The following is an 11,267-nucleotide window of genomic DNA, read 5'->3' as shown; positions in this document are numbered from 1 at the left end:
TAACGCGGAGCTTCAACAATGTGACTAGCCTAGTGAGCTGCACTCAACTCAGCATGACATTTCAATCTTCTTTTCTTGTTCCTTTCACCTGTGAAAAATAAGATTTGTTTTAATCCTGTAAATTTTATTTCCCATTTGTAATACCTTGCCTTTACTTAGGCTATAGAAGGATAGGGGTCTAACTCATCACTTTGGGGTGGGGTGGGGGGCAAATTGGACATTAGAGGGGGGTGGTGTCTTACCCAAAAGAATACAAATCAACACCCATGCCCATACGTATGTATTACCATGCTATTAATGTTTTCGAACCTTTTTCGTACGTGCGCAATTTACGCACGTAGCTCAAGCGAATAATATCCGTTGCGAGCATTAATAGCGCATAAGCGCATAATAAGCGCATAAGAGCATAATAGCGCATGCTTTCTATGCGTATGCCTGCTTGCGACACATATGTATTCAATCCATACGTGCGCGCATGCGTAGGGCGACCCTAGATGCTTACGAGCTTTTCCAACGCAAACTTTTTGCTGATGAAGTTTTGTCCAAGCGAATATTTTACACGTGCGTCCTTTAAATCGTGCAAACATTTATTGACGACCATAATGTTAACTGTTTGCACACTGTTTATTCCGAACGTCCTTTCGCCATGCACTTTTTCTGCTGGACGCGCATTTGCTGACTAACCTTTGCGCGCGTTTATCTTATTTGTGGGTACGTTTTCCACACGAATTTGGTATTAAGGCCAACACTGTCACGTATTCGGCACCCCTGGTGACCAGTCTTTAACCATGCGTTTGCTGTCAGTGTGCTTGTCGTGTGACGTGCATTCGTGCATGTGACGTCACATGCATGCATTGTTCATTCGTGTATGTGACGTCACATGCATGCTACAGGCCTGTCCCGACTTTTCGAACCCAGTGGACGTAAGACTGTTCCAGTCCGGTCCGGTGACTACCCGCGCCCCGTCGCGAAATGAAGGCCACGCAGCGGTACATAGTCTAACCACGCGTCTGCAACGTTCCGCCCGTTCTGGTATCTGCGCCTACCGCTCCCGTCAATAGCGGACCAGGTGAGATTGCAGGATTGCTTTGACCTCTTTATCCAGGAAAGGGCTTTTGATGTAGATGAAAGGCCCACGTGCTCCATGTGCTAAAACTCCAGAAGTGCTCCAAGAAATTCTGGTCTCATGGGTTCCCTCGCATCTTTGTAGTGCACCTGCAACGGTTCTCGCTGTGGCGAGATTAAAACAGAGATAAGCTGAACACCACTTGTGACTTCAAAATTGGTACAAATCTTAACATACTCACCAACGGTTGCAGCGTGACAACTTTTTTCCAGTTATAAATATCTGACGGTCGGGTTTTCTCCATTGCATCGAGAACTGTGATGTCATTCAATGTCATGACTCATGTTCTCACGTCTGTACTCATGATGTCTTCTATATCTATTCAGCTAACATAAGCAGTGAACCAAATTGCTACTTTCAGAGCATTTACAGAGGCCAAAATGTTCATTTATGATATAATTCGAATAGCAAATTAGTAAAATGTATTGCCATTACACGGTCAATTATTATAAAAGCCTTGATATGAGAACCAGATACGAACGGCGCAGGTCTGCGCCACTTGTCCATCCTACTGTTCCGCATTGTTGTGACCCGTCCGTTAGATAGCCTTGGACCCGTCCACCCTTGGAGTGTAATTTAGGGTGTTTGTTTCCCTCAAATATTCACTTATATAATAATTACCAAGTTTCGGAGATCTTTAGGTAAGTAGGTCTCTCTTTTATGTGCGCTGAAGCGACGGGACGACTGCAGGAGTTTGGGCTTGGACGAAGGCGAGGCGTAGCTGACGAGGTGTAGCTGACGGGTTCGGTGGGGGCGAACGCACGTCACTGACATTGGTGCAGGGACGTTATCTCCAAAAATGAGCAAGAGAGAGTAACAGCAAAAAATAACCCAACCTTCCCCCAAAATAAACAAACATGAAGGTTTCTCCCCATAATTTTGCCCACTTCCTTGAGAAAGTGGCTGTAGTCACGAAGAGCTGACCCCCCCCCCTTCCCCAGGGGAATAGCGGTGGACTAAAAACTTGGAGTTGGCCTCCAAGTATGTAATCATCAGTCTGCGGACCCTCCACTTTTCTGTATACAGTCCTGTCTAAGTCCCTCGTTATGGGCATCAAGAGACACCTGGTGCAATAAGCAGTGGTCCTAATGTTCTCACACACCTGTGGGTGGCATATATGATAAGCATGCAGTGTTGGGTATTATTACTCATACAATACAAAGAAAGCAGCAGCCTTGACATGTTTGATGGCTAGTGGTATTCAATGCTGTACTGCAGTAGGGGGATGCTAGCTGGTGTACTGTGTCAGACAGTATGTATCATCACAGGATCTCTTGGGCATGGTTAAAATTAATGTCTTTGCCATACTGTGAAATGTTTGTGGCAGATATATTAGACACAATCATATTGTTCTCCCCCACCATGTGGTGGAGTTTTTTTCAAAATCTTGCAAAGTAATGATGGGACATCTGCAAGCCATGCTAGCGTAATGCCACATTCTGCTGTTACATTTTAAAGTTTTGCCAATAAAAAACCAGCAAGAATTATAATAATTTAAACCTAGTCAACCAGTTACAAATAAATGCTGTTCTAGTGAGGCAGTGTGGCAAATATATATATATATATATATATATATATATATATATATATTTGTCATGTTAAAAATTGATCCATATATATAAACACTTCAAAACAGGAGACATTCACACATAGGGCTTATCCAGCTTACCAAATAGAGGATGACCATGTAACAGGCTTATTCACCTTGCTAAAATGGAAGCTGACTGCATCACAGGGTTATGCCCTTCAGATATCATCTAGGCTGGTGGCAAAACAACCAGGTTTCCTTAAAAGACAATCTAACCCAATCAAAATATTGAATGTGGTTCATAAGTGCCCAGTTGATGTTCTATTATAAAGGGACTGTTCAGTGTTTTACATTCATGCCACTGCTTAGTATCATAGTGTTTACAGTGTGGTGTATTCTATAAGCTATCTTGAGAGACAACTCAAAATATGATTTTTATGTCAATGTGTATTTCCTGTTAATCTTGGCCATATACATGGTATTATCATTGCTTAGTGTAATGTCTCCTAATCCAGCCACTTCCTCCTTTAGCAGGGCATTTATTATATCTTGTCTTCTAGGAATGCAAAGGAATGCATATTCTTATAGCTTGATGATCACCAGTCGCATTAAATTGGCTGCAATACTCAGGTTGCTTGGAGAACAGCTTATTATAGACACCAAGTGGATTTGGCTGTATTTGGGGGAAAGGCGAACTGATGTTGGCATTATTGATGTTATCAAGTGCTTATCTGCTGCTGAACTGCAAGTGACTTGCTCCCAACTACAGAGCCAGCACAGATTCAGCACATTGTGTGGTGACATGTATGTTGCATAGAGCATGTCCAGTGTCTGAAATGGCCTTCAAAGCTTGAGCACCCTTCAATCTCAGTAACAACAAGAGGATCTGCATCTCTCTCATATGGAAAGAAACCTATATTATATTGGAAAAGGAGCTTAATAAACACAATGTCTTGCAGTCATGCTCATTCTTGGGCTGCATATACTTTGTACTGCATTACCTCAGGCATGTTCACCATCTTGTTTCTGTCATTGCAGGTGTGGCAGGGTGGCATCACTGCACCTTTTGGAGAAGAGCACATTCTGCTCTGACTCTTGGGATCACCCTGTTCATTGTTGGTTTGGTCTTTGATCCTAGACAGTGAGAGTGGGTGAGGAGGATGCCACAGTCAAAGGAAGCATACATCCAGCAATGTCTCACAAAGGTGAATACTGATCATGCCTGTTGAATGTAAGAACAAGCTTTGTAACCACAGAGACCAAAGATCCTGCTGTAAAACACAAACTGTGGAGTGTGGCCAGGTGATGTTGAAATGTGGCTGCTTGTAATGTTTTGTGTGGAGTGGGTGGGTGGGATGCGTCATGGGCTACATGATGTATCTGGCAGGAATAATTGCACAAATGTTGTGTTTTTTCAGTACAAGAATCCTGTCACCACAAAAGGTGATGTTATGAATGCATTGCGCCACTACAGAGGACTGCAGGGCAAACTAGACAACTTTGGTGAGTTTCAAGGCATTTGGGGCAAAATAATCTGTTGGACATGACATGATGAGTATCACTACCATCTTGGTAGTGTGTACACATCTGCTAGGCCAGCAGCTATTTTCCTGGGTCCTCATGTCATCTTCTGGTTTCCAGTTTCCTGTAATGGAAAAGAGACTGTGGATCCCAGTTCCAGCTGGCTATTTTATAAACACAGCCCCTGGTTCCTGCATTTTATTGGCTTTTGTAAACACTTAGACACTGGTTCCTGGATCTCATTAGTCCTTGCATAAACACCAGACTCAAGCTCTGTGTTCCCAATGTATTTTTTTCTCATTAGAATACAACCCGGATTTCTAGGTGTCCATTAGTTCATTTACTTGCACCATAACCTGGTTACTAGATCCTTTTGGTTCTTTTGCTAAGACAGCCTGGTTCCTGGTTTGCATTGCATCCTTGGAATTACCAGATGGAACTCTGGCTCTCTGCCCTGACATGGCTCCTGGTTTACTTTTGTTCATTCACAGAACACCTGCTCCTAGGTTCATATTGGGCAATGGGTGACCACCAGTTCTTACAACTAGATTAAAATCATGTGCTTCTGAAGACATATTGCCAGAACCAAATGTACTCTGTGTCTGTTCTGTAATAGGCACTTGTGCAACATGCAGAAAATGTGCTGTGTGATTAAGCACTGGCTCATGATAAAAACTGCACACAAGGTTGCACACAGTATATGGATGGCTCCTTGAATCTTCCTTGGATATTGGTGCCTGATGGCTCCTGGCATAATTCCACCATGGATATTTATCCTTGCTCGATCCCTACATATCTATATAATACTGGATATCAGTTTGCGCTACATCTCATAGCTTAGTATTGGTCTGGATCCTGATGTAAAAATGCGGCAATGGAATGATGACATATGCAAACAAAATCTGTAGCATGTATCATTAATGGTATAATGTGAATGTCTCATGTGATGCCATAATGGCAATAGTTCACACTATGCTGTTAAGATTGCTTCATAACAAGGATACAGTGCTGAAATTTTGTCTGAATGTTGGTGGACTCAGTGTGAGGCGATTGCAGAAGATCGTTCTGAAATAGCTCAGAATCATGTTTGGTTTCATCACAAATATATTACTGAGCGCTTTTCAGCTAAGCAATAAGTATTGAACAAGCTAATGCACCGACGCCATTCACCGTTGGTGGAAGTCCTGACAGCTGGTATTTTTTCCGCGGTGATATGTTAATGCTTGTATGGTAGCCCATGCCATGTTAATTTGAGTTTTGGATTATGCATTGTCCATGACAACAGGAATTACGGTCATATTTTGACATTTGTGTGGTAGGCCATGCCATAATGAATTTGCATTATTAATGACAAAAAATTATGGGGTGAACCGTGTTTTGTGAAGTAATTAAAAAATTGCCCTTCCACTTCATATATTATTCACATCAAACTTGTTTTCCTTTTTCAGTATTTAATGATGGCACCCACCAAGAGCTATTGTGTCTTCATGGAACCATTCCTGTGCAGTATAAAGGTAAGCTCGGGAAAGGCGTAAAGAGGGCGTTGACCCACTTCATCCGTCTGTGTGTGGACAAGTATCGTGTACATGCATAGTGATGGCTATAAGTGCGCTAGAATTATAGTTCGGATGGCCTATTTTGAATGGAATGGTACTGTAAGTGTTGGATTTTGGTCCAGATTTGACTGCATATCTGTGTATGTGCAGTGTTTTCGGATCAGCGATGACGCACAGTTTTTGTCTTTTACGCTTGGTCCCTGTTGCGGAAATTATACAAAGCGTGTGAATATTGAAGGCGTCCACGCTGGCATGAGCTCGCCACAGAGCTATTTATGTATTAGATAGGCACTCAAAATATAATTGTTCAATGCATTGCAATCCAATCCAGTTCTCAAGATCATCGTGGCGCCCTTTGATGTGGCAAGCACATGTTTTTATTCACAAATTACCCTCAGCATCACATCCTTGGTGCACTAATGCAGATCATGTGGTTTGTCGCCGCTAATTTCGCTTCAAGTCGCGGGGCGCTGTCAGCGAGGGTTCCGCTGGACATGACCAGGGCGCCCGCTGTTAGCGAGGGTTCCGCTGGACATGACTGGGGCGCCCGCTGTTAGCGAGGGTTCCCGCTGTTAGCGAAGTTTCCGCTGGATATGACCGGGGCGCCCGCTGCCAGCGAGGGTTCCGCTAGACATGACCAGGGCGCCCGCACTGGTTTTTTGCTGAATAAGTCAGGGCCCGGAGATACCGTTTGGTTCAAGCAAATCCGAGCCATTGACTGTTATGCTTTTACATATGGAAAAACAGAGCACAAGGTGACGGAAATACATATCGCATTGGTCCGCGTGGTCCGCATTTATAAACCCTACGACCACGGAGTCTTCAGGCAATTATTTCACGTTTTATGATAGTGATATTAGTATGACATTGGAGGCGTCGATGTGAGGAGTAAGTAAGTACGGGTGATAAAACCGTGCCCTCTTATTGGTTTGCGTAATGTTGTCCGTGCTATAGTCAGGTTGGTGGATCCCTATCGGACCCCAGCTGTGATTGCTGTCGGATGGTCGTTGCCAGCATTGTTTTACGTTTCCAGGCAGCACGTACAATATCCCGGTGTGCGTCTGGCTGATGCAGCAGCATCCGATAGTGGCGCCACTGTGCTTCGTCAAGCCCACGCAAGACATGCAGATCAGGGTGTCACAGCATGTCGACTACAACGGCAAGGTTTTCCTGCCGTACCTGAGTGATTGGTCACAGGTCAGAAGGAACACAGACAGCTTTCGACAAATGATTAACTACGAATGTGTGTGTGTATGTGTGTGTGCGTGTGTGTGTGCGTGCGCGTGTGTGTGTCACCCAGCTGTTGTCTCCCGTATGAGAAGACGTACGTGCTTTATTAATGGCATGCTGTTGTGAAGGTCTTGATTTGTGTCACTGGCTGGTGCCCCCATTTCTGCGCCTATGCATTTAACTTGAATCAGTTTGGAACGGCCTTCTTTCTCCGCTACAGGTCGCAGGAAGTAACCTCAGACTTCTTGGTGTAAGTGACACCGTTTGGGTGGCTAATTGCGACATTAAACGTGGTTTCAGCGTTACGTTCTATTTTCTACGTAAATCAGACCCAGAGGGTGGATCGATTCCGCCGAAGCGGCGTCAGGTGTACAGCGGGGTTTGCTCTGGCGCCGGCGTGCTGCGCACAGCTGACCGTAAACACCGTTGCAGAGCTCGTCCGACCTACTCGGTCTGATCCAAGTGCTCGTCATCATCTTCAGCGAGAAGCCGCCCGTGTTCGCCAAGCCTAGGAACGCCCATCCACACGCGGCCTACAGCGGACAGTCAGGTACTGTCGGGCTGCGGGGTTTTCTCCGGCTTTGAAACGTCCCTGTTCACTTTGTCCCGCCAGCTCATGGTTGTATTGCGTTTGTGGTTGGGCTGCATGTCTTTTTGTATTGGTACGTACGCCATTATAAAGATCAACGTTACGTTGCCTGTTTGACAGCTGTTTTGCTGGAGCAGCGGACCAGTTGCGGTCAGCGCCCCCCCCCCCCCCCCCCCCCCCCCACTGACCCGCCGGTAGCCTGCGCTTTGGCTAGATTGGTGCTGGCCTGCTTGTGCCGCAGTGTCATGCCTCGCTCTCGCACCGTCTCCAGGGTACCAGGGTTCGGAGTCGCCGGCGTACCCGTACCCGACGCAGCCGGCCATGCCGTACCCGGTACAGCCGCCGGCGCGGCCCGCCTACCCCATGCCGGGCGGGTACCCGCCGTACCCGGGCGCCGCCAATACGCCGTACCCGCCGTACCCGACGCCCGCGCAGGTAGGTCTGCAGCTGGCCGACAGAACCGGCCCCGGCGCAGCCTCGCAACGTGCGGGAGGGGAGGTCTCGGTCTAGTGCTGACATGCGCACGTAGAATTGTCGCATAGTTGTGGAAACGTTGCCGCATCGGGGCCTGTTTGTGGCGGCATGCATTGGTGTGCGGCGTGAGGCGCGCTGCCACTTCTTTTTGTGGGTTTGTCCCAGATGCCAATAATGTCATGCAGCCTTTTTGGCGACAGCCGTCCATTACACGCTCGATTGTCTGGTGGAATCCGCACGCGCTGTCTACCATGTGATCCAGACCGTGTGACGTCGGTACCGACTGTGCCTGGCCTGTCAGATGGCTCGTGCTGCACCCACTCTCGCCGCCTGTGTCTCAGGTCGAAGGCTCCACGCCATCCGCCTTCGTCCTGGTCGCCGACACGTGGTCTCCGACAGGCTGGCGCTGGCCCGCGGGGCGGCAGTAACGGACTGGAGCCGGGCGTGACGCCCCGCCGACCGTGACCCGTGACCTGGCGGCTGTGTGGCCCGGGAGTGTGATCGCTTGCTGACGTAATGTGACCAACAGGGCAGCAGTGTGTGGCCCGAGGCGTGACCTTGCACCGGTGTGACCCCTCCCGCTGACCGGCAGCCGGTGTTCGACGGGGGCGCCACCATCGGTGAGGAGCACATCCGTGCGTCGCTGCTCTCGGCCGTGCAGGACAAGGTGCGACGCCGCGTGCGCGAGCTGGCCTCGCAGGCGCAAGCCGAGCTGGAGGTGCTGAGCGGCACCGAGCGTGACCTCCAGCAAGGCAAGACCAAGCTGGAGGGCGTGCTCCGCCAGCTGGACCAGGAGCAGGTGCGTGTGCCCGCCCAAGGAAAGCGCCGTGAGCAGGGCGGGAGAGTCGGGCTCAGGGACCGGGGTTCGAATCCCGGACGGTACGTCGTATTCCATTTGACTCCCTCGTGATGGTGAGCGTAGGATCTTCCGATTCGTACAATTTTTCAGCGGCAAGCGAGGATACAATAGTCTGTCGTCCAGCCCATAGGCATGGGGTCACTGTGCGTCGCCACGTAAGCGGTGGCCGGTACGTGCGCGCCGCGTGTGTCATGCCCGGCGCCTCTGTCCGCCCGGCGGCCGCCAGCTCCGACTCTGTTCGACCTGGGCCCTTGATCGCGCGTGCATGTCCGGAGGGCAGACGGTGCTGGACGAGCGCCTCGGCATCCTGCGCGAAAAGAACGCCGAGATGGACGCGGCGTTGGCGCGCATGGAGGGTGAGGACCAGATGGACATTGACGAGGCCGTCATCACCACGGCGCCACTCTACAAACAGTGAGTGGAGCCCGCTGTGACCTCAGCAGTCGAGGTGCCGGTGGGGTGTTCATTGGTCATGCAGTGCCGGCCACTACTGGCTGTTGTTGTGCTCGTTTGCTTCGTGGTCTGAACGCAATTGATTGTGGTGTTCAACAAGGGGCAATGCCCGTGTAGGAAGCCCGGAGTTTGATCTCTGGTAGTGCCGATGGATAAGAGCCCCACTAACTGTGTTTAATCACAATCATCGCAGTTGGGCGTGCTATGGCCCCGGCCTGGTCGCACAAATCAAGACCAGATCCGCCCTTTAAGACCATATGAGACTAGCTGCTCAGACTCCCACCGCTTTAGTCATCAGTCTCGGTCATCAGCAGTCTGTCATACAGTAGTTACAAGTCAGCCAGCATGGTGGCCAAGCGGCTGGCCCCGGTTTTTGAAGCGGCGTATACACGTCGGAGTGCCGTGCGCGCCGGCCGCTGCCGCGCTGCTGACCGGCGACCGGCCCGCAGGCTGCTGCAGACGTTCGCCGAGGAGAACGCCACGCAGGACGCCATCTACCACCTGGGCGAGTCGCTTGGCCACGGCGTCATCGAGCTGGACGTGTTTCTCAAGCAGGTGCGCATGCTCTCGCGGCGGCAGTTTATGCTGCGCGCCACCATGCAGAAGTGCCGCCAGCGCGCCGGTCTGGCCGGCTGAGGGCGGCGCCGCAGTGGCGGAAGGTCACGCGAGCGGAGGGCGCGCGCTCTTAGAGCGGCTCGGCGGCCGATGGCTCGGCGGGCGCCAGATGCCGGCCGGCAGCGACCCGCGTGGACTGGCAGCGTGGACCGGTGCGTGTGAACGCCGGCAGCCGCCTCGCCGGGGCGAGGGGCGCGCCCGGGGCGCCAGGGGGGCGACATGTTATCGATCATAGCTGGCGAAGTCTGGGGCGAGATTGGTGCTCGGCGCTGCCGGTGTTCGCCGCGCGGCCGAGCTAGCTCCTGCTATTACTACTTTAAGACTTAAAGGCTGGAGGTCCGCTGGATATTACCCGGCAGGTGGTGGCGGGATTTACCCGCGCGTGTGTGCGTGCGTGTCGTGAAGTTGCACGGTGAAGTCGTGCATTGTGAGGAGCTTCGTGTCTGGTGCGATAATTGGGAGCCAAAGCCACTGGCGAGGGAGTGCTACCGTCGCCATGGCGAGGTGTTTGCGAGAGGTTGGGCCTCCTCGTGCTGGCCGCCGACCGCCGGGGCGCAGTGCAGTGCCCGCATATGTTCTTGGTGGTTTCGAGTCCGGGCCTGCCTACCGTGTGGAGGATGCGCACCCTATCGCTGTTTAAGTCATGGAATATATGCTCATGTGATGCAGAAAATATAATCAGCTCATTTCTCGCTCCTGGATTTACGAAACAAAATCCACCTACTCTGGGGTTGATGGGGCGGGGGACGATGTGTCATAGACGTGCGGTGTTTCACATGTCGAGTATTGTCAAACGTCCGTGGTCCCACACTACGCGCGATTATAAGTCTTCTCAACGTTTGCGTAATTGTGCACTGCTCCCTGAGGGCCCCCCCCCCCCCATATTCAACAATACGCAGTGAGAGTCTTCAGACAAAAGGCGCCGGCTGCTGGGGCGCGATGTTCGGGTATAATGTCAACCCTAAATCAGTGCGCGGAGTCATACCCACATGATCCCACTAACTGAGCTCATAACAAGATTTTAAAACGCTGCCGTAGTATGTTTTCCTCCCAGAAAGCAGCCGCATGTCTTTCAATGATGGTATTCGGGCGAATAGCCAAAATGCGTTTGGTCGAATACACCAAACTGAATATCATCTTGCCGCCGTGTTAATAAGATGCGATGCTATAAGTTAGTGAGGGTTTGCCGTCATGTCTTGTCGAAGGTTGACATTGACGAAATACTCAGTCGAAAAGCACATTTTCCGGCTGCCAATTTGTGGAAATGTTCTTTAAACGCATGCTTTTTTACCGACGTATTTTTTAGGATGAATGAT

At 50.0% G+C, this 11,267-nt stretch overlaps 1 protein-coding gene across 1 annotated transcript; it reads left to right on the top strand.

Moving 5' to 3' along the window:
* The first annotated feature begins 1,633 nt into the window (after window positions 1-1,633).
* LOC119107620 (tumor susceptibility gene 101 protein-like) lies at window positions 1,634-10,643 on the top strand. Its single transcript, XM_037231130.1, has 10 exons — window positions 1,634-1,767; window positions 3,693-3,859; window positions 4,073-4,157; window positions 5,624-5,689; window positions 6,765-6,928; window positions 7,394-7,511; window positions 7,822-7,985; window positions 8,617-8,823; window positions 9,164-9,297; window positions 9,786-10,643. Exons 2-10 carry the CDS (start codon window positions 3,815-3,817, stop codon window positions 9,970-9,972), a joined length of 1,170 nt encoding a protein of 389 aa, XP_037087025.1. The 5' UTR covers window positions 1,634-1,767; window positions 3,693-3,814; the 3' UTR covers window positions 9,973-10,643.
* Window positions 10,644-11,267: the final 624 nt, after the last annotated feature.

The sequence above is a fragment of the Pollicipes pollicipes genome, unplaced genomic scaffold (assembly GCF_011947565.3).
Source record: "Pollicipes pollicipes isolate AB1234 unplaced genomic scaffold, Ppol_2.1 Scaffold_6686;HRSCAF=7923_pilon_pilon_pilon, whole genome shotgun sequence".
Taxonomy (NCBI): Eukaryota; Metazoa; Arthropoda; class Thecostraca; order Pollicipedomorpha; family Pollicipedidae; genus Pollicipes; species Pollicipes pollicipes.
This window is presented reverse-complemented; position numbering and strand designations above follow the sequence as displayed.

Coding starts and splice junctions, on each gene's coding strand:
- LOC119107620 (XM_037231130.1), top strand. CDS start 3,815: ATGCCACAGTCAAAGGAAGCATACATCCAGCAATGTCTCACAAAG. Junction 3,860..4,072: donor TCCAGCAATGTCTCACAAAG/GTGAATACTGAT, acceptor GTGTTTTTTCAG/TACAAGAATCCTGTCACCAC. Junction 7,986..8,616: donor CGTACCCGACGCCCGCGCAG/GTAGGTCTGCAG, acceptor GCTGACCGGCAG/CCGGTGTTCGACGGGGGCGC.